The sequence below is a fragment of the Sinohyriopsis cumingii genome, chromosome 10 (assembly GCF_028554795.1).
Source record: "Sinohyriopsis cumingii isolate HCF-2022 chromosome 10, ASM2855479v2, whole genome shotgun sequence".
Classification (NCBI taxonomy): Eukaryota; Metazoa; Mollusca; class Bivalvia; order Unionida; family Unionidae; genus Sinohyriopsis; species Sinohyriopsis cumingii.
This window is the reverse complement of record NC_142970.1, coordinates 53,856,760-53,878,600: the sequence shown is the minus strand read 5'-3', so window position 1 is coordinate 53,878,600 and position 21,841 is coordinate 53,856,760. Positions and strand designations below refer to the sequence as shown.

The 21,841-nt window shown below is 34.3% G+C and overlaps 1 protein-coding gene across 2 annotated transcripts in view; it reads left to right on the top strand.

Moving 5' to 3' along the window:
• LOC149790172 (beta-alanyl-dopamine/carcinine hydrolase-like) overlaps nt 1-20,850 on the top strand; it is a 28,994-nt gene extending 8,144 nt beyond the window's left edge. For both annotated transcript variants that reach the window (XM_089973412.1, XM_089973411.1), the window contains exon 2: nt 18,709-20,850. In XM_089973412.1, the coding sequence (XP_089829538.1) occupies nt 18,781-19,932 (1,152 nt within the window). In that variant the 5' untranslated portion in view covers nt 18,709-18,780 and the 3' untranslated portion in view covers nt 19,933-20,850. The remainder of the gene's footprint in view (nt 1-18,708) is intronic.
• Nucleotides 20,851-21,841: the final 991 nt, after the last annotated feature.

Sequence of the window (21,841 nt, the reverse complement as noted above, 5' to 3'; positions counted from 1 at the left end):
AAAAAATCAACACGAGGTGAAGATTTTATAAAATATTTAAAACAAATAAGTGCTTATAAAGATATTAAGAAATTACAAGAAATTCAACAACCACAATTACCACAAATTTCTCACAACCTCCTCCACGACAACCTCTTCTGCCACAACCTGAACCTGATCATTAACAGCAATTACAACGACAATTACAACAACGACAACAACTAAAACAAAAAGCAATTAACAGAAGTTAAAAATAAATTTACACCTGAGAGTTTAGAAACTATTACAAAAGTTAAAATACATTTATATACATTTCCACCTCAAGTTCCTCCTGTACATTGATTGTAAAATGATAAACATGCAGACATTGCTGCAAAATATAAAGAAAAAGACAATTATGAAATCAAAGAAATCAACTATGAATAACTATCATTGTTCACGAACCAACTTCATCAGCTTTGATATAAATGAATTCGCAAGATTAAGTTGTAGATATTTATCATCAATCAAATCTGTTTTAGGATGGCCTGAAATAGCACCAGATTATAAAGGACAACCAGAACCAAAGTTAAATGAATTTCTCACAAATGAGAATTCTTTTTACCTATTCCAGAATATCGAAAAAGAGATCCATGGTTTAGTTATCTTGCAAAACCAGTAGCAGAACATCCTGGTTCTGGAATGATTTATACTACGATTCATGATAATGAATTAAGTATCATATAACGTCTGATTGTTTAAAACCTGCTAAATTATTAATACCAATATATGATCGTAATGATCAAATTAATACTTATTATATCGATGAACAAGTTATCAAAGCATTTCCTGACGACATTAAACCTGAATATACACGTGTATTTGGTAATCTACAAAATGTATTTTTCAGTATCATACAATATTATAATAACGATGTAAAGTAGCAGATCATCGAAACAAAACAACATTTAGATCAGGTTATACCTGATCTGGAGTTTGTAAACTGGGCATAATTGAAGAAGTATTATTAAACGATTTATGGGTAAGGGATGAAATAATTGAATACAGGCTAAAACAATATTTCTCAATCATTATAAAATAATTGAACCAAGTCTACCAAAATTTGCATAACCACGATTTAGAATGAGCTAAAAAAATCAAACAGTGATCTTTGAATGAGCATTTTCCTAAAATCATTGAGTCATGGAGAAAACTAAATCCGCCAGCATTAATTCGCAAACATAACAATTATCCGTATGGTGGCGGCATACATATTTCACCAGGAATTGTTAATATGACTTCAACAATCGTATGTAATTTTTGTATGCGACGTAATTGGAGGCAGCTATCAAATAGATCTTGAAACATCCAGACGGGCCCAGCAAGGATATATTTTATATACATTTCCACCTCAAGTTCTCCTGTACATTTGATTGTACAAGAACCGATTAATCCTGTTTATCTACGTTGTCATAATCCATTATTATCAAGAATTAGATTTTAAACTTACTGACCAAAATGGACACCTTCTTGATTTAAGATAAAACATTCTGAGTATAAATTTATATGTAAGATCATAGATCTTCACGTTCGTGGTTGATTTTCAATCAGGGGAAATAAAATATATTTATAGGTTACTGCATTTGTATTTGAAAATATGAACGAGTTTTGGGATGGAATACTGCACGACCTTGGGAGTGCAGTATATCCATCCGACAAAACGAGATCATATCTTCCCATACAAATGCAGTAACCTTTTTGTTATATGCTAATTTTTTTAATTCTATCTTAGGTTTAAATATATAAACACAATACACTACAAGAAACAAAGTAAATGAATGTATGCCGCATTCCAAACTAAATACACAGGCGTATATTCATCATTACACAAATCAACATCATTACTGCGCACATAACTCCGCCCAAATAAATTTGAACTGAGTCGCGCGCTCGACATAACTTTCGAAAGAAAATGGTGTGTCTAGCTAAAATTGAAAGTTGGAGTCATATTGTGAATGAATTGCATTGCGACAACTTTTCCATTTGATCTGGAATGAATAGAATTTTGTATTTTTCTCGATTCTAGGAAATTTCGTGATTATTGACTGGATTTGTATGTGACGATTCCACATGAAATACATGAGATTTAATAAGCTAGGGAGAAGCGTGTTGACATCTGCAAATGTGTTTCTGTTTCTGTTATTGAATGTTTGAAATCATAATGTGGGAAAAAAATGAAGTCTTTCAATTGCAATTATCAAAATGACGCAATGGAATTTAATGCTTATTTCATTTTGAGTACAGTAAGGAGGAAGGAATTGCACCTATCATCGAAATTATAGCACAGTTTCGAAATGTGTAATCCAGATTGAAAACCTATGACATGGCTCATGTAATTCGGACTTGCAGAATTAAGAAAATACATTTTGAGGAAATTCAGGATGTAAAACTGTAAGTATATTTTATTTTGCCATTCTTACCACCAGCTAAAGAAGAGAGTATATGACTTGTCACTTGTATGTTATTTGTAAGGACATTATCTTGCGTCTGTTATATACTGTAGCTAGCCTAAATCCGTAACATTGTATCAACGCGGAATGTGCCAAAACAGCTGGTATGTGGCAGTCCACGAAACATTTGTTTTAGTTCATTCAGAAACAAATTTAAACAACCACAACGTACAAATCAAAAGTGCTGGCGTCTGCGTCCATTGTTTGTTTACAATAGAAAGTAGTTCCTTTATGCACGTGAATGCTATATGTGTATTGTCGCGCGAGTTCAGTATCGGGTAATATTGAACAATTCTGACAATGTAAACTTAACAGGGAAAAAAGAGCATATAATAATATAATAGATTTTATGTTTTGCTAATTATCGTACAAATTTCAGGTAATATATACTAAACTAACGAAAATCAGTAAAATTTTGTATTTCTTTCGGTAGAATTACTAAAAAAATGAAAATCAGTCAGATTTTATGACGGGGTAATAGCAACTAAAATAATGAAAATCCCTTCTAAAACAGAAAGAAAAAATACATAATAATAATCAGGTAGGATAAAAAAAATTAATCCCTTGATAAAGTCAAGGATAAATATTATGATCTGAATAAATATTAACTTTTACTTTCACAATCGCTAGCCACGAAAAAGACGTCAGTTGTCTTAACTTTCATTTTCATCGGTGTCACTACTTTTACTTTCAAAATCCCCCTTAGTGACGTTAATAATACAGTCACTGACAGCACTTTCACTTTCACAATCATTAATGACAATCCATTTATTTTCACAATCTGGCATAATTTTTTTGAACTGCTTCACGCGCGTGTTAATAATCTTTTTTGTTTCGCAGTCGTGAGTTAATTCTGATCTAATTTTTTCAATCGCTCCTGAGAGAGATACGAAGTTTTTAATTTATGTATATTTGACCGTAGCCAAGGATTCGAACATCGACTACTGGATGAACATAATGAATATATACTCTGCTGGCAGTGTATGTCTATCTTCGAACATGCGTGATTGTAACGATTGAAAATCACAAATATTTTTTCAGGATCAAGTTAATGTTTCTACCTACATGTTTTAATTTTTTAATTCCGAAATAAAAACAATGATAGATCGTGGTTCATTATATGATATATATATATATATATATATATATATATATATATATATATATATATATATATATATATATATATATATATATATATATATATATATATATATATATATATATATATATATATATATATATATATATATATTGTATTACTGTATATTATTATTATACACAATCTTAGTTCTAAGGATGGCACATCACATCATCTTAATTATAGTAGCATATTTACAGCATTGTATTAAGCTATTTACAGCATATATACAATCCTAATTCTAAGGACGGCACAATACATATAGTAGCATATTTACAGCATTGTATTAAGCTATTTACAGCACTATATACAATCTTAGTTCTAAGGACAGCACAACATTAACTTAACTTAATTCTATGGACGGCACAACATTAACTTAATTCAAAGGACGGCACAATACATATACGGGGCCTTCTCTACGTTCTACAGATTTCTGCACACACGCCAATATACAAAAGAGCAAACGAGCACCCACCACGTGATGACATGATGGGGAGGTGTATTTGTTTGCTGAAGATTGAGCTTGGGTGGACCTCCTCATTTTAATGAAAAATTGAGAAATATAGCCACTGTCGACAGCTGTCAGTCACGGATTTAGAATACCAGACCTCGAATATGAGATTCCAACAAGCTAGAACTGCGCTATGTTTCAGAAATTATTATAAAATTACTTATGCTGGATTCCTATAAATGATCATTATAATAACCACGGCGCAGATATGTTTTCCATTTTCCATAACACATCGTAATACAATATTCAAATATTGTATATATTTCTGCATTTGACTAAGTCAGGTTTAAAATACATGTATTTCTGTATAATAGAGAGGTCTAAAAATAACTACTGTATTACAAAGCGGGCGATTGATTTTGTCAAGGGAAAGAACATTAGCAGATCTAAATATCTTATCACTAATTTTATCTATTACAAAATTATATTACTTCACTGGAATTAATTATCACACAGATGGTTAAATTATTGTATATTTGTATCTAATTAGTAACGATGAGAAAAAATAATGCCGTTATTAGCACAGTAACAAGCGAGGTAACTACTTAATTAATATAACGGAGAGAATTTACCTGACCAAATTATCTCCTTTAGACAATACTAAAATATTATTTATTGTTTTCATTTCTTAGAAAAAGCCAAGAGCAAAATATTATCTGAGATATATTTAACAAATGTTAGTTAATGTCAAAATATTTTCCAGCTTCATTTATTGATTGAAACAGTATTTCTTTGCCAGTTTCCGTATTAACAGACTTAATAGTTATTCCAATCTTTGAATGTTTACCGGATTTTTCAAATTTGCCGTTCTGACTTTGTGATCGATCAAAAACCCGTCTTCGATCCCCCCGCCCCCGAAAACATTCGCAGACAAACCTATAAAGGTAATAATGTTCATTCCCCTTTGTATTGAACATGAGACAACCAGTACTAATGACATTACCAACTGTTTTTTTTTCTTCAAGTCGACAGTTCATAATCACACCATAGGAGATGCCTAATAATTATTGATGTTTTACAAATTCTTTTGCTCCATTATATATAATAGCATTATTTGTCTAAATGTTTCTTGTGAAAATCTGACAAGATGATCTTCAGCACTTCTTTTAATCTTGTCACTAATATCAGTGTTGTTTTTTAACAAAATATTTGATCAGCTCTATGTATTTTTTACCAGAACAATGTACACACAACTGGGTTTTATCTCTAATCCCAACACCACATTTCAAACAATGTTTAGGTCCTAAACTCCCTCTCCGTGCACTTTGTAAGGAAAGTCCACATAATTCGTTTAGAGAAGCTTTGTTACAGCGAATTGTAGAACCTATCATAAACCACTTGCATTTATCCTTTTGTTTTAATCATGATATATATTTGTCCTAATTATAATGTTTTTGAGTTTAGGATATTATCAGCGATTAAGATTAAATTTTATGAATATAGATTCGATCTTGATATAAGAACCCCTGACCCACGTAAACGAGCTGTGGTTGATCGGACGTAAACTCTAATTGAAAATTTTCGTGATGACAAGAATGAATTTCGAGACGATGGTGCATCTAATGAGTGGTCAACATTCAAAATCATACGAAACATCGATGTTATCGATGATACACGGAACGATCAACGAGCGGCCACCATTATTAATTATCTCGACAATCAAATATATTTTTTTAGATTACAGTTTATTAAGGACGTAGAAGAAACTTGGATTATCAGTGACAAATGTGACTCTGTCCTTCATAACTCGCCGTATAAAGTAAAAATTCCAAACCAGGAATGTTACCTGGCATTGACAAACCGTATTATGAAAGAACATATCCTGTAACCGCTGTTATTTATGCAATATATCTGCTGATTGAAAAACCAAGCGTTCATTATCTAACACAGATGAAATTTGTCAAAGCTAAATTGTGCAGCCGAACGAGTAACGGAACATTTTACAATTTCGACTCGTAAAAATGGTTTAACGGTAAAAAGACGTAAAATAATAAATGATTGGGCAGAAATAGTTAAAGATACCGGAGAGTCTATCAAATACGTCACTGAGCAAAACATCGGAGTATAAATCGAAAGTCGCTTCGATTGAAATTATTGATCATAATGCGCATGCGTGGACTAATGCAGTAACACTATTTTAACGAAATCGAATTGTTAAATTTTACCAAGGCGATAAATTTGGTTTTCTTAACGAAAAAGTAAGACCGATTCGGTGTCTGTATGTTTATTTCCGATGGTGGAACCTATGATCAGTTTGTACGACCTAATGAAGATATTTATCGCACAGATTCATTGGAAACAGAAATGAAAGATATTGCGTCAAAATACACCCATGAAGATGTCATGCATGAAAAATTGCTCAGTAATTGTTTTACGATTCCATCAGTCGCGGCTCATTTTACTAGAGAGATCAATTCGTGGAAGCCTACGAGGTTTGATTTTCTGAATGACATAATATCGAGTTGTGTTGAATACGGACATGGTGAATTATGGAATACCAGATACGATTATAAGGATGTTATCTCGGTTCGTATGGATGCATGTTATCCGGGAGGTTTTCTTGCAGCGGGAGAGTGTTCTATGTATTTTGAGCAATGTGGACATCCAACACACGAGATGACCAGAGTATCGATAAATGGACCATTACCAAATTTTGACCTGACTGGATTCTCTTGTATCGAGTCATTTAAGTTTGCCGAAGATCGTCATCCGATTTGTTCTGTCTGGTTTGGCAAACATTTTTCAGAAAAAACATGAGGCCGCCAACAGTAGAAGTACGTTATATACTCGATGTTTAAAATATTAACATCATTGATTGTAAGTGAAGCAATTATATCATAAAGTTCGCAGAAGCAAGTTTGGTTACCACAACAAAATAAATATTCTGATGATGAAAATCCTGATATGACTATTTTTGAAAATAAAATCGCAAAAGATATTGGCAGAAAAATGATTGGTAAATTTATCCAAGGACGATCACATGATCATAACGACATTGTACAAGACCAATTATAGATGATAATGAAATGGATTTTATAATTCCTGATACAACGAAGATAAACACATTTATAAGTCACGTAATCTTAATTTATCAGACGGGACTAAATTAGGTACAATTGTGAGTTAATTTGATGGTGATTCAACGCAGTTTACTCATTCAAGATCTTCGATTCTCGCGTACATTTCGAAAAATATATTATCGATGATAAGTAGAGTTTCCAAGTTTGCTGTCAGAGTCGCTACGGATTCATTTTATATCAACAACAAAAATACAGGATTGCTAGAACAACTACATATCGGCACTTATGCATCATATGGTGAATGGAGAATAAAACAAGAAAATATACTTAATTATTCTGAATCCGCCGACGTTGAAATTAACGATATTTATTAGCCAAAAAATCAAATATTAACATTGTCATCTCTGCCATCAGTATATGATCCTGTAGCTAGACATAAGACTGTTTATCTCAATGGGCCAGGATATTCTGGTAAAACAACATGTGTTATCGAATTATTTCGGAATTTTGATATAGGTGTATTATCACCTAGACACGGCCTTGCAAGAGAAATGAAAGAAAGAAATATTAAATCATGACTTATCACAAATTCTTTCGAAGGAAAGGAGTTAAGTAGACTCCTGAACGAATGTGCGAGAAAATTATTAAAAGCATTATTGTTTTGGATGAAATATGCACCGTTTTATTCGAAACATTAAAAATATTGCTTGATAGGTTACTAACAAAAAATAATTCTGTAATAATGTGTGGCGATCATGGTCAACCACCGCCATTTGTTGGATTGTCCCCACATAAATGGTTGAAAATATATAGGTAAAGCTGGGTGCAAACTGTTTAGAATTGCATGTGTACATACCTAGGAGATAACATTATATTTGGAAAATGGTTTATACCTTCTCACTGTATGAGTTTTAAAGGATTTTCCTAAATTAAACAAATATGGTGATAGATTATGTGAGAATAATTATGGTGAATGATTTGCAAAGGGTGAATGTAGTGTCTGCTGTTTGTACATCTTACCCCCCACCTCCAATTAATATTTGTAAATATTCAAAATTGCCTTTCGCTGGTGCAATAGTCTAAAATGACAAATTAGTTGTATCAGTTTCAATTTTGAACACATTGTAATGCCATTTACCTGACATTTTAGCAACGTTTAAAGAAGATGTAACAGGTTCTGACAAATAAGCAAGCATGGATATATGTGATAATGAAATGTACCGAAAAAAATATCATTTTCCTGTCTGAATTTTCTGTTGCTTTAGTGTTATTACTTTACTTCGTAATTAACTGGATTCACCTTAAACTAATTCTTTATAAAAAAATAGAAAAACGCTTGTTCTTTCACGAAACTGTACGATGAAATTTCACACAGCAATTTATTGTATTCTACTCCATTAATAGCTTTTTGAAATTGATTTTGATTGACATTCAGCTGAATTGTTACTGTAAAAATATGTCACACCTAATTAATGGATATTTCCAGTAAAGTTGGCAGGTCAAGTTTTATTTGACCAGGTTCCCATATAAGTCTTAAGAAACAGTAATTAAAGTTCACTGTTGTTCGTAGCATATTTCCTTCCAAATTTGTGCCTAGGCTTGACATATTTTGATGTTAAGGTACATATCATGTACTGACTCATCAGGACACAAAGCGGTATCGCTAGAGACTAATTTAATGTCTATAGTACAGACCCTGGAGCAACTGTTTGGTTGTTGAGTTTTAGATACAATCCATAACAAAAACTTTTATGCCTTTTCTGTTGGCTTGTGTTTGACTGTAGAGAGTTTATTAGTTGATGTAGACAATGACCAAACAAGATTAGCTGGCACTACCTCAGTTGATTGTCTGATAGAGAAATAATGTGTAACCTAGACCTAGTCGCCTTTGAATTAAGCTTAGTTGGTATCATCTTTATTGATTGATGGAGAAATAAAGTGTAAAGTAGACATAGTCACCTTCGAATTAAGCTTAGTTGACATCATCTGTATTGATTGTCCAACAAATGATCTGCAAATTAGATCTAGTCACCTTGGATTTTTACTATGCCAGAATGTTTATTTGGTGATTTAATGGATTAAAATATCAAAGACAAGTTGATATAATGGTACTAAAGAACAACCATTTAGTGTTATGCATGAGAAGTGAAATTTCTTTCGTCAGCATCTAATGCTGTCAGTGGCTGAGGGGAACTTAGAGCACCTGGATGAACAGAAGTTAATAACTAATTCTCTCCTGACGATCACTTTCATTTTGTGTGAAATAATGTCGGGAAACATTGTTGGGTCCTTCCGATTGCATTCAAACACATCTGTTTCAGAGAAATTTTCATCTTGCCAGATTCAACGATGTTTTTGATTAACTCTTTTGCCAGTGAATGAAAACTGGATTTCTTTTGTACTTTATTTTTTTTATGTTGAACTCCGGATTTTTCTGTCCTAGCCCGATTCTATCCAAAATGCCAAACCTACAGTTTGGCAGTGTTGCATCTCTCTAGTGCAGTTTCCACTGGTCTTCTTCAGATTCACTTGCAGGAAGTCTAAATTCTGAACACAAATTCCATTTTAGGATTTAATATTCAGCTTAAAATAATCTGGTCTGTATTTGTTAATGTGCGCAAAACTCAACATTACTTTATATTATTCTTTCCCCTATTCTGTAATATCACCCACTTACTTGTATCATGAATTGTGTTGATGCCACATAGCTGGGAACAAAGGTATTTCGTGTTGATGAAAAAAATATGGCAATAATGATGTAATTAATATATTAATGCAGTGTATTCAGTTGTATGACAGCTGAGAAATGTTGTTACATATCCTTTTCGACATTGCTAGGAGACGGACAATGGCATATTTATAGTTTCGTAGTACATCTAACAGCATAGGTTCTTTAACAAAAAATGACATTTTATTTTTTATATTAGAAAACATTTCCCATGTAAATGAATGTAGACAGGGCTTATAGCGGATTTCAGAGAGACTGGTTGTTCTAGTCTTACTAGGGAGATTCGTATGTATAGGATAATCAAACAAGGCCCACAAAATGCACAAAAAATATTTTAGTTAACTTGGATAGCTTAAAAGGTATTTGTGGAATTTAGCTGAGATTTTACATGTGACCTTTTTTTGTACTTGCTTCAATAAATCTAAACTTGTAACATTATTGTATAAAAATTATTTTCTAATGGAAAAAATATGAACTGGGCACATGTAAATAGTGCAAATTATAGTTGTACACTGTATATCCCAGAGATGGCTATCTCAGGAGTTACGAAAAGTGGTAATTTGGTCCTACTGAGTAAAGATTGAACCGTATTATAATACCTATTTTCTAACAACAATTCCTGGTATATGTGCCTGAAAACTCTATCCTTGCAAGCGCTGAAGGCTATGCATATTTGGTAGCAAAGTCATTTAAACTTTGGTAACTTTACCGTAACTCGACTGCTTCGTCGTTTGACATAAAGTTAGCTCTGTCCTTAACTACGGGCCTGAGTTATGGGGATTTTATGAAGCCAATGATACTGACAACTCTCAGGCTGCTTACTGTGCAATTCTTAATATTCAAAGGTAATTTACATTCAATTTAGGCAAGTTTTTCATTGGTTGTTTCTTTGTGTTGATATTGACATTTTATGTGAAGGTAGAATGCTAATAAAGAAAACCTACAGAGATATCATGATGCTCGTTTTCATGTAGCACGCGATGATTCCCATAAGGTTCAGTGTTTTATCTAAAATGGACTCTTCCACAACTGCAAAACGAAAGTGGCGGATTACATGTACACAGGCCAATCTTTTCCAGGATATAAATATTTTTCCGTTGTATGTCAGTACGAATTATCGTTAAATTATTCGTGAATGAAACGAACGAGGTTAACTGTAGCTTCGTTTAGAAACATTGTCGTAACAATTCAGTGAGAAACCGACCCTGATATCTTTCGCCAAGATGTGATGTACGAACTGTAAACGTCTAACCCAGTGCTGGAGAGATCAGAGGAAACTGGGAATTATTATTGCTTTGGAAAGCTAATCCTCATTCGAAATTCAGTCATACGATTCTATGAATATGCAAAAGCTTTAGAGTAAAAAGTGTATTCTCTGCCCCGCTTTTAAATTCAGATCTCAGGGTCCCGTTTCACAAAGCAACGTACATTAAAGCACATAGCTTTTGTACTTTTTAGCTCCAGAAATGGCATGCTATTTCGTAAGTACGTTGATAATAATTTCGTAAGTCAAAGGAAAACTTTACGTAAAATAATCCTTTCACTGGGAAATAGTAAAAAGTTTCTGAAAAATGTAATGGGATGCCGGCAATATACTTACTAACGATGAAGAACGAAGACGATGATCATAACAGCAATATTGGCCAAAATGTCGGGAAATAATGTTTTCATCTATTGACCATGTTGAATGAAATATAGAAATTATTTGCGATTAACGAATGTAGTATATTAATTTAAGGCATGGTTGGCAATGTATTTTCGGATCTGATATGAATATTTGTCGATATTTTTTTAATCCATTCAGAACATTTCTCCTCATGTGACCTTGCCTAAAACAAGCAATGCTAATCAGCGTTACACCATTTCCAAAGTCAATGTTGCGTGTCATACGTTGCGATATACTTCTTTAGTATTTTATTATTACAGGATTTATTTTAAAAAATTATAAACCATGTGTACTTTCTTCATTTATAAATCTATAAATTTAATACTGAACATTAATTGAAAACTTATTAAATTTGTTATCCTCCACAGATTTCATGTATATGACTTTTTTGTTTACAAATATACTATTTGCCACATTCAGTTTATTTACCGGAATTATCAGTTTTTCTTTACCCATTATGTTAAGGTTTAAGTCGCTTGTTAACAGTGTCAAGCTAGAGTTGCATATTTATCGGTTGTGAATCAGTGTTTAATATTTAATCTCTGTTCCTTTGCAGTCTAAGCTGTTCGTGCACAACTTATCTAAGGGACTCTCCCTCAGCCTAACGCTGTTTGCCCATTCCACAAAGTCATGTTGTGATTAAAACAGCTGTTAAGATCAACAATCCTAGGCAATACACATGCGAAATATACATTTACGGAATTATCACACAAGCATCATTATCTTCCTTCTCAGAGGGCAAGAAATAAGAGTATGAAACCAAACTCCTGCATTATGTCATGTCAGCAAAGTCAGTCTAAAATACACAAGTGAACCAACTGTAAACATCAACAACTTCTTCTGTAGGCTGCATTAACTATGCTTTCATGATGTGCACTCAATAGTATTGTGTAATCAATTTTGCCAGATAACAGTCCATTTTAAATCATACAGTCAATTGTGAACTGTATTAGTGTCAATTGAATGAAGACATTCGCAATGCCTCCAAAGTCCATGTTCCGTATAATACCCATGTGTGTTATAAACACTTTAAATGCATATTGCTTTTTTCCCTACAATGTTACAGTGTGTCGCTAAACTGATTTGAAATTTAGTAGTTGTCCATTCAAAATGGATTCCAAGACATGTCAATAGAGTGACAAAAATTAACGATACGGCTGACTGTTGCAACACATTTAATGCGAACCTAATCATAGAATATGTGACAAAAATGGAGCACTATAAGAGTTACATAAATCATAATGCAAAAGAACAGGAAGCAAAAATAATACAATGATGACAATTTCAGATTAAATTGGCATGGCAAGAAGTATGCGTTTGAAAGAACTGATGTTAATGAAAATGACCTGTCTAATCTTGATGAAGTGAGACAATGTTTTCATTGGAATAAATCTGACTGGAAACGAAATAGCAAATCACCATACTAAAATGAATTTAAATCTTTAATAGAACTATAGTGCAAATAACATTCAGTATTCAACTACTGTATTGTGATATCATTGTTCTGTTTTGTTTTATGTTTTGTTTTTAAAACATACACCTTGTACACAGAGGAACCGTGAACTACATTTGCTGAAACAAGTACGGTCTTTGGCAGACTACTTGAAAATGTGTGAAAGCGCAAAGGGGTCGGTCTACAAACAATACTTGATATCTACAAACCACTGTGTTGCCCACCCTGATGTACACTTGCGAAACCTGGAATGTATACAGATGCAACTCCAGGACGTGTAACCATTTTTGCCGGAGAAAATGATCATGGATTAGTTGGTAGGACAGGGTCCCAGACACAGAGGTTCTAGCAAAGAGGGTGGGGCAGTGGGCATTCCAAGCATGAACACATTACATTTGAAATGGGAACGCCAACTTCATAAGGCTGTCAGGAGAGCGTCTACACAAGACTCTCTTCTACAGCGAACTGAACGATGGAAAGCAATATAAGGTTGGTCAGAAGAAACATTCCAAAGGTTCCCCCAAATCATACTTAAAGTACTTAGACATTGACTCTGCGTATTGGGAAATTGGCACATGATCGCTCCATCTGGCTGAAGATCTTCCATAATTGAGTTAAATATTTTGAACATATGAAACCTGTGGAGGTAGTACAGAAGCTAGAGCATGTCGTGTTTTGATTTATCGAACCCAAGAAGCATCTCCTTCTCAGAGTGTGCCATTGATAGCGCAGAGCACAAATTGACCACAACTTAAAAGACGAACAATAATATATACGCTCATGTTCCCAATCATATAGGAGAAACAAAAAATCAGCATGATAAACATCATTTGGAGTCCTCTTCTTCACGTCAAACCACCGACAGAGATTTCACCTTGGTGCGGTTAGGTAACTCTGCTATAAGCTCCTTTGGTCTGTCACGTTCTAGCAATATTCCAGGTAACTTTTACCCCGGTCGCCAACTTTTCAAATGTTGCTTCACTCCACCAATAACCGCACGAGATGTAGTATATCGCGGACAGTATAGCCTCTATGTCTGTTATATAGAGGTTTTAGCTCCAGTGTGTTGTCTTTGTCCATGGGTAGATCTTAAGACCTGAGGAGGCTTTGCCTAGAATTTCTTTCCATGAAGGGATCTGTTCTCCTCCAGATGCAACCGTGGTCGTGATACCTCTTTTAAAAATCCATCTGGCGATTCTTTCCAACGGCTGATCCATACTCAAGCATTTGCATTTAAATCATGAATGAGATCCAAATTTGAGCTTTGTATGAATATCACTGGACTTTTGATAATTAAGATCGTGTCGGTAACATGCACCATGGACCCAGTTTACATGTTCGTCTCTGGGCAATGTTTGGTTATTATGATACAGTCGTAAATGTATAAGTGACCCACGCCTGCAATAATTTATCTAGTCACGGAACGGCCAAATACGATTTTCTTTTCCAGGACATTTGTTCTATAATGCCATTTGTAGCTTCGTTAACGTAGCAGTGATAACACCGTATATATTTTTAAAACGTCAAATTTATTTTATCTTTATCGGACCCAAATTCTACCGCTGCGGACCATTTATTACTCGTCTGTATGCGATTTGAATTGGCAGTATAATTGTTCTTGCTGCACAATGTGAAGTCATGATTAAAAGGTTATACTACAAGTAACATTGAACACGACATTACGAAAGAAAAAAGATTGTTCGTTATTGCATTCTCTACGCCGGTGACGCCTCAACAATCCAAACACAGTGATATGTTTCCAAATTTAGTTATCGCTTCATTATTGTCCCTGATAGAGGTAAAGGTACACGTAGCAGTTGATGAATCTGATCATCCATTGGTTCATGTAATTGCACCATACGACGACAACGAGCAGCCGTGTGATACTTATCTCGGTTATTTAATGCAAACGCTTGCATCTATCTTCAAATACGTCTTCGTCGACTACAAGTGGGTGCTTTTCCAAATTCGATGAAGCCCCTGTAACTGAGGACGTTGACACAAAGCGTAAGAATCTTGCTCTATAGGACGATGTGATACTTTACCGGTAAGACAATCGCGTAAGAATATTTTTTGAAGCCTTCACAGGAACGCAAATGCGAATCAAACTGACTCAACGACACGCATGTGTGCCTAATGTGACAGGTAACAACCGTAACATGTTGAAATTTCGTTGAATTAATCTTTTACATATTCAATAAACATTACGTGTGGCCGACCACTCATGGGCTAATTTCCGAAGTTATGCGGAACCAACGTAGTTTCCCTACAACTGACTTGACCAGAACTTTCAGTTCCCTTGGGGGAAAATACCATCGCTCAGGTCTGTCTGCAATTACGTGTTCCAAAACAATTTGACAACCGTGATAAATATTATTCAATTCTGAAAACTAACGGCGATGTCATAGCAGATTCGGCTGAACGACGCCGTACAGCTGTCACAAAACACCCGGAACTGATCCAATGTGTCACAGTTGGCGGTGAACGAGCCAACAATAAGTATCAGTTACAGCAATATGCAGCGAAGGTCCTGAGAGTGGGCTTTAAACAAGCGTATGCAAACCTGCTCAACACCATCCGCGAAACTGTGAAAAACGTCCTTCATAGTTAAGAAGTCACGTGAGAAGTCGCGAAGACCATTGGATGTATGCCAGAGACGAATTTGGGATTTCCACAAAGGTATCTAAGAAATCGGACAATAACATACTAGACACAGACATTAGAGGCTCACAGTGGACTAGAATATTTGTCAATCTGAAATTTATACAGAATATTTCATTCTTATTGGACTTTAATAGAACTATTACAGGATTATTTTGCATTCAATTCAAAATGCTGTAAGTTCCACTTAAATTATCATTTAATAACATTGCTAATTTGTTAAGTTTGACACATCTTGTTGGTTTCGCTTCTTTCTGTAACTGTTTATGACTTAGAACCCTAACGCCGCTCTAACATATTACGGCTCATCCTCCCCTGAACCTTGACGCGGGCCAGACAAGTAAAGATTCTATGTGGATCCAAGCAAATTAAACAAATTTACAGTGGAGAAAAGCTATTGTGAACTATAAGGGTGTTCACGTGGTGGGATACGTGATGGGTACATGTGGTCTGAAACATTTAATATGATACCTCTTCATCTGATTTATGGCAAAATAACACCATATTAAATCCATTATTGATTTAAAGAAACCAGTATTTATTATCTTGAGATAAAATAAAATAAAATATCTAGTCTCGAAGTAAAGTCGGAGCTCTCTACCCCTACCCGAACCGGGAAAGTGAAATTATCAGTACCTCACGGTAGATGATTTTCCAGTATGTATATCATTTGTTGTACAAGTTGACATCTAAACACTTTAACTAAAGAAGGATGATTAAAGGTATACTAAAGCTGAAACCCTGCTAAAGATATTGTGAGGACATAGAGCATATTGAAATAAAAAATGTAAGTGAACCGATGACTGCAGTTATTAGCTACACTATTCATATAACAGGCTGGGCGCAAAAAAAAAATATTTATCAGAGAAGGTCAGTAAACAAAACAATCTGATTTAAGAAAATATTTAGTGGACTAGAGAAATTAACTAAATCTCAAACTAAAAACAATTGCTCTCCTGAAAATCTTAAGATGATTATACCAGGAATACGTGTATTTAAAACGCTAGTAAATAAAATATATAAACAATTTCTCCGAATGTTTCAAGGTGATGGATTTGGCTCAAATATTCTTCAGAACATCCCATTCGGCGTTCATGTTCGCATATATGACACGTGTCCAACATGTTATGAAAGGTTCATAATATAATTAAATTTGAAATATTGAAAAACAAAATATAAAGTAAATACAACTTATTTTATAAAAAAAAAATAAACAAACATTTTGGGGGGAGGGGAATTATTATCTGATGAAAAATTAAACATGTTTTTTTATTTCATTAAATTCGTAACACGATTGCTCTGGAATTTGCGTACATTCCTTACTAAGGCAGTATCGGACAGTGAAAAAGTTCCGTGGTCTGCACCGTAAGAAAAAAACAGTGGTATAACGATAAGGTCTAACGAAGAGTGTAATGAATAAATTTGACTGTTCCGTTGGACTATTAATAACTAATCGTGTCACTGATGTATACAACTCTCCTTTCGTTGGAAGGTCGACCTGACCGTGAAGCACTTTAGTTGTAATTGATATAGCCTGTAAAATTACTCTGGTGTATGAAAGACCCCTCAGACACAATACTCTGCTGAAAGAAAAACGAGGAGCTCTCTAATTCATGATTTAGTTGGAAATTTATATTTTCTGTCCTGGATATATGACAATATTTGCTATTACTAGTGTAATGAAATCTTAAATTGGAATTGTAGTTGGCGGATGAATAAAAAACTCTATCTGGGGCAGATAAGGTTTAGAAAAGTTAGCTGGCCGCAAATTTGGAATTATACATTTCTCGTTGTCAGTACGTCAGTTGTAGTTGGTAAGAGTTAGGATTTTGTAGACAGAGATACGTATAGCCTGTGTGTCTATAACGCTGTCTTCTACTAGTTTCTGACATAAATATTTTCCCACGTTTGGGAAAGTGTCCTTTTACGGCCATTTTCTGTAGATAGGTAACTAGGTTTCGTGCCCCAAATTGTACCTCTACACATAAGACAAACAGAGAGAGAGAGAGAGAAATAGCATTGGTCTTTTGGCCAATGTACATTCACATGAGTTACATGAGCAACGAAGATTAAATCGTCAGGATCACAAATATCACTGTGACGTTTATAACATGTATATGTGCATACATAGAGGATACCTGTACGTAATAGGGGGTGGGTGGGTAGAGTGAATCCTTGGTGGATTTTAAGGTATTTCTTACGTATTCTCCTGTTTTCCAAATTAATGTCACAGTCTTGCGTTAAAGAGATATCTCCACACTTGGTAATTACTTATTATACTCCCCTTTATGTGCGGTAAAGTGAAAGGTATTGTTAAATCAATAAATGATCGTGTATTAGGTCACAGTGGCGATGATTGAAACTCCTTATTGATGTCATCACTTATGACCTCATCAGTTGTGGATTGGATTCCTTTATCTTTCCTTTTCCGAGTCTTTCTATTACGTTTTAGGGGTCTCTTTTGATTGGTAAAATTCGGGGTCATAGACCAAACTACCCTTGTATCTGTGACGTCTGATACCGTTCCGGCATTTTATCATTCCTATTACAGATAATAGTGTATAAGTATTTAGCTAGGAGTTATTTTTGGTTTGGTTTTGTGGGTTTAACTCCTTTTTAACACATGATAATCTATCAGTGGCGGCCAGTATAGTTACTGGTGGACGATCCTCCGTAAAGAAACAACCTGGGAAGAACCACCGAACTGGTCAGCTTTCTCAGATACCCACATTGACCGAGCGTGAGACTTGAACCACGGGACTTTGAAAATCTATCACTGATTTTAGAAAACGGCAGAATATCAGAAAGGAGAAATCACATACATACATACATACATACATACATACATACATACATACATACATACATGACTGTAATAATGATAGTTTCAAAGTCATCTAGAAACTGAAACTCACTGTAAACCAATCATAACAAAATTTAAGAACGACCGCACTCCTACCAAAAATGTTATTTGTTTTAATTGATGTCTGGCTACTATAGACTACTAAATGCTTCATAGAACAAGGTGTGCAATCATTGTTTACATTCTGGTTATTTCAGAGAATGGGTGAAGAAGGCAATACCCAAAGATATCAAGATCTGTAACGTCAAGAAGATCCTTAAGAGTAAATTATGGCACACACGAATAACAGATTCCCCGTGCTGTATACCAGAGGGACGTATTATGAGGTGGGTTACAATGTTGGGACATTTTTCCAGAAGTGGATACACCAATATTTTAACTCCTCCCAAAAACAAACACGTATCCTCCCCTTTTATAATACCCACAAAGGGAGAGAAATCTTCAATGAATATCTAAAGGCATCGGAAAGCAGCTTCCCCCAGTATGTTACAGAACTTCGAGGAATGTCAGACGGAAGCGGAATGCCATTTGAACACCTTTTTTTGTTGAATCTTGAGAAGGAAAATTACTTTCGCAATGTAAGTATAGCAGACGACAATCCTGAGCAGCACATCCATGGTTGTTCATCGGTGTATGTCAACACTCCTGACCTGAAAATTTTGGCTCAAAATGAAGATTTTGACACCTTTTCTACCCCTTACTTTTACATCATTAGCGCCCATATTATTGACCCAGGGGCCAGAAAAGGAACTGTCACTTGTGAGGAGGAACATTTCACATCACTTTCTTCGCCCGCTTCGTTGCCAGGCTTTGGATTTGGGTTCAATAAGTACGGACTTGCTTACACAATAAATGCGACTGCACCAATAAAAGCGTGCGTTGGCTCCACGCCCGCAGGTCTAATAATGCGAGCACTCTTGTCTGCATCAAGTGTCGATGAAATGGTCCGAATATCTCGCAACGAAGGTTACGGGGCAGGTGATGGATTTAATGCAAACATAGCTTCAGTGAATCACAAGGAGATGTGGTCATTAGAAGTAGGACCTGGCAAATTTGAGAGTCCTTTGAAACTGACCACCATCCACGAACAAGTAGATCCAGACAAACCATGTCATTATTACCATTTCAACTCATATTATCATCTCAAGGACGTGGAGCAAAACTTTAATTTACCATCTTCAAATGCACGTACTAAACGTGCACATGAGATGCCTCCACCTAGGACACTCAAGGATATCAAAGCCATCCTCGGAGATAAGCAAAACAGCATCTATCCAATTTATAGGTCTCGACAACCCCCAGATACAGCCATAACGTTGTGTACAGTTATGTATGACATTTTACAGAAAACCGCTGAAGTTTACTTTGAAAATCCACACGAAGGCAATGCGCCACTTGTTAAATTTCCCCTAACATTTTAATGAAAATAAATTTGGAGTGAGGAGTTACATTACATGACTACGCCGTTATGCCATGTCGGGGTTAGAATGCATGTGTTGATTCCAGATTCCTGCTTTGATTGACGGTTAGATTTGCTTTTACATCTATATACTAATTCAGGTAATATTTTTCCTTGTACATGCCCAGTGTCAAGAATTTTGTGTCCAATTGAATTGGTACCATTATATGTTCTTAAACTAAGTAACGGAAAAAGAGGAAAAACTAACAAGTTTTGAAAACAAACGAAAATTTAAAAAGAACTTACGGTATTGTGAATTAAATCCCAAATAGTCTTAAATATTATATCGGTTTTTTATGAAATGTTTATCTCACACTAAATATCATCGATTTCTAGGTCAATATAAAATATCTTTCAGCATCCGCAACAAGTCATAGTCATGTAAAGTTTTACAAAGACAACGGTTTGTCTGTTTTATTTGTTTGTCTTGTCTTTGTTTTGTATTTGCCTTTGAAAAAGACTCGATAAGTGTCGAAAGCGCTTAGACTAGTTAGATATTAATTTTGCACTGTTCGTAGTCAGTTTATTACATTTATCTTAATCAATCCCTGACAAACGTGATCCCTTGCTGGATCCAGTGCACTTGAAAGGACTGTTATTCACCATATGATTTGTATTCTTTATATATATATATATATATATATATATATATATATATATATATATATATATATATATATATATATATATATATATATATATAACATATTCCTGGAGAAAAACTATAAAAACCATACAAATTAAAGATGCATAAGAACGGTTTTAATATTTTATATTTGTAATGTCTCGTTTATCCTATTCAAAGCTTTTTAATATATGATCTTCTCATATTTTATCTTGTTGGTATGTTCTAATGAAGAAATTAAATATTTTGTACGTCTGTCTTTCTTCTGGTTTCATTTCTACACTCGTTTCTCTTGCCTGTATTTTTATATATAATTAACTCGGACTGGTTTCCCCAGAACAGCATTGTTCACTGATTGCGTTCGTAAAGCTATCTTCTAAATTTCACAATCATAAGTTTAGTTTAAACTAGAGCAGAATACAACGTAAAATTCACAAATTGTACTTTGCATTTTTAAGCTGGCATTCAGCACTCGTTCTTTTGACATCCACTTCGAATATTAGTGGTTTTATTTATATAAGGGAGTAATGTAACATTGCTCCAAGCACTGGCCTAAAGATAATTACTCTTAAGACCATATACTTATATATATATATATATATATATATATATATATATATATATATATATATATATATATATATATATATATATATATATATAAGCCAGACAATATATACTATTATTATTACACGAGGATGTATATTAACATCTCTATGGTTGATGGTTGAATCTAGGGACCTTGATTACTACAAATATTGACACCCTAGCGCTAAACAAAGCAATTTCACTAATTCGCTGCAAACAAAAGCACATATCTGCCATCCGCAAATAATGTTCATCTATGGCAATGTGTCACACAAAAATAGTTCCATCTTCCTTACGCAGATAAAATATTAATCTGTGACAATGGGTCAAATAAGTATATATATACCCTCCGCATGTGGCAATGGGTCAAAACGAGAAAACCAGCCTTGGTAATGGAAATTGAACTGGACTTAGGGTGAGACACAGAAGTTCTCCAAATTGAATGTCAGTGATTATTATTTTTGTATATAAACTAATGCCCGATACAAGAACCTGATTAACATTACAAATGTGGATTAAGGATGCTGAAAGGTAATAATAATTCGCACAAGCTTTATTATTAATCAATGTCAACTTCGTTAAAAAATGTAAAATAAAAGACAGAAAATTCCTTCATGAGCTGAATATTGTGGCGACGATCGCGTGTACGTTGGAGATC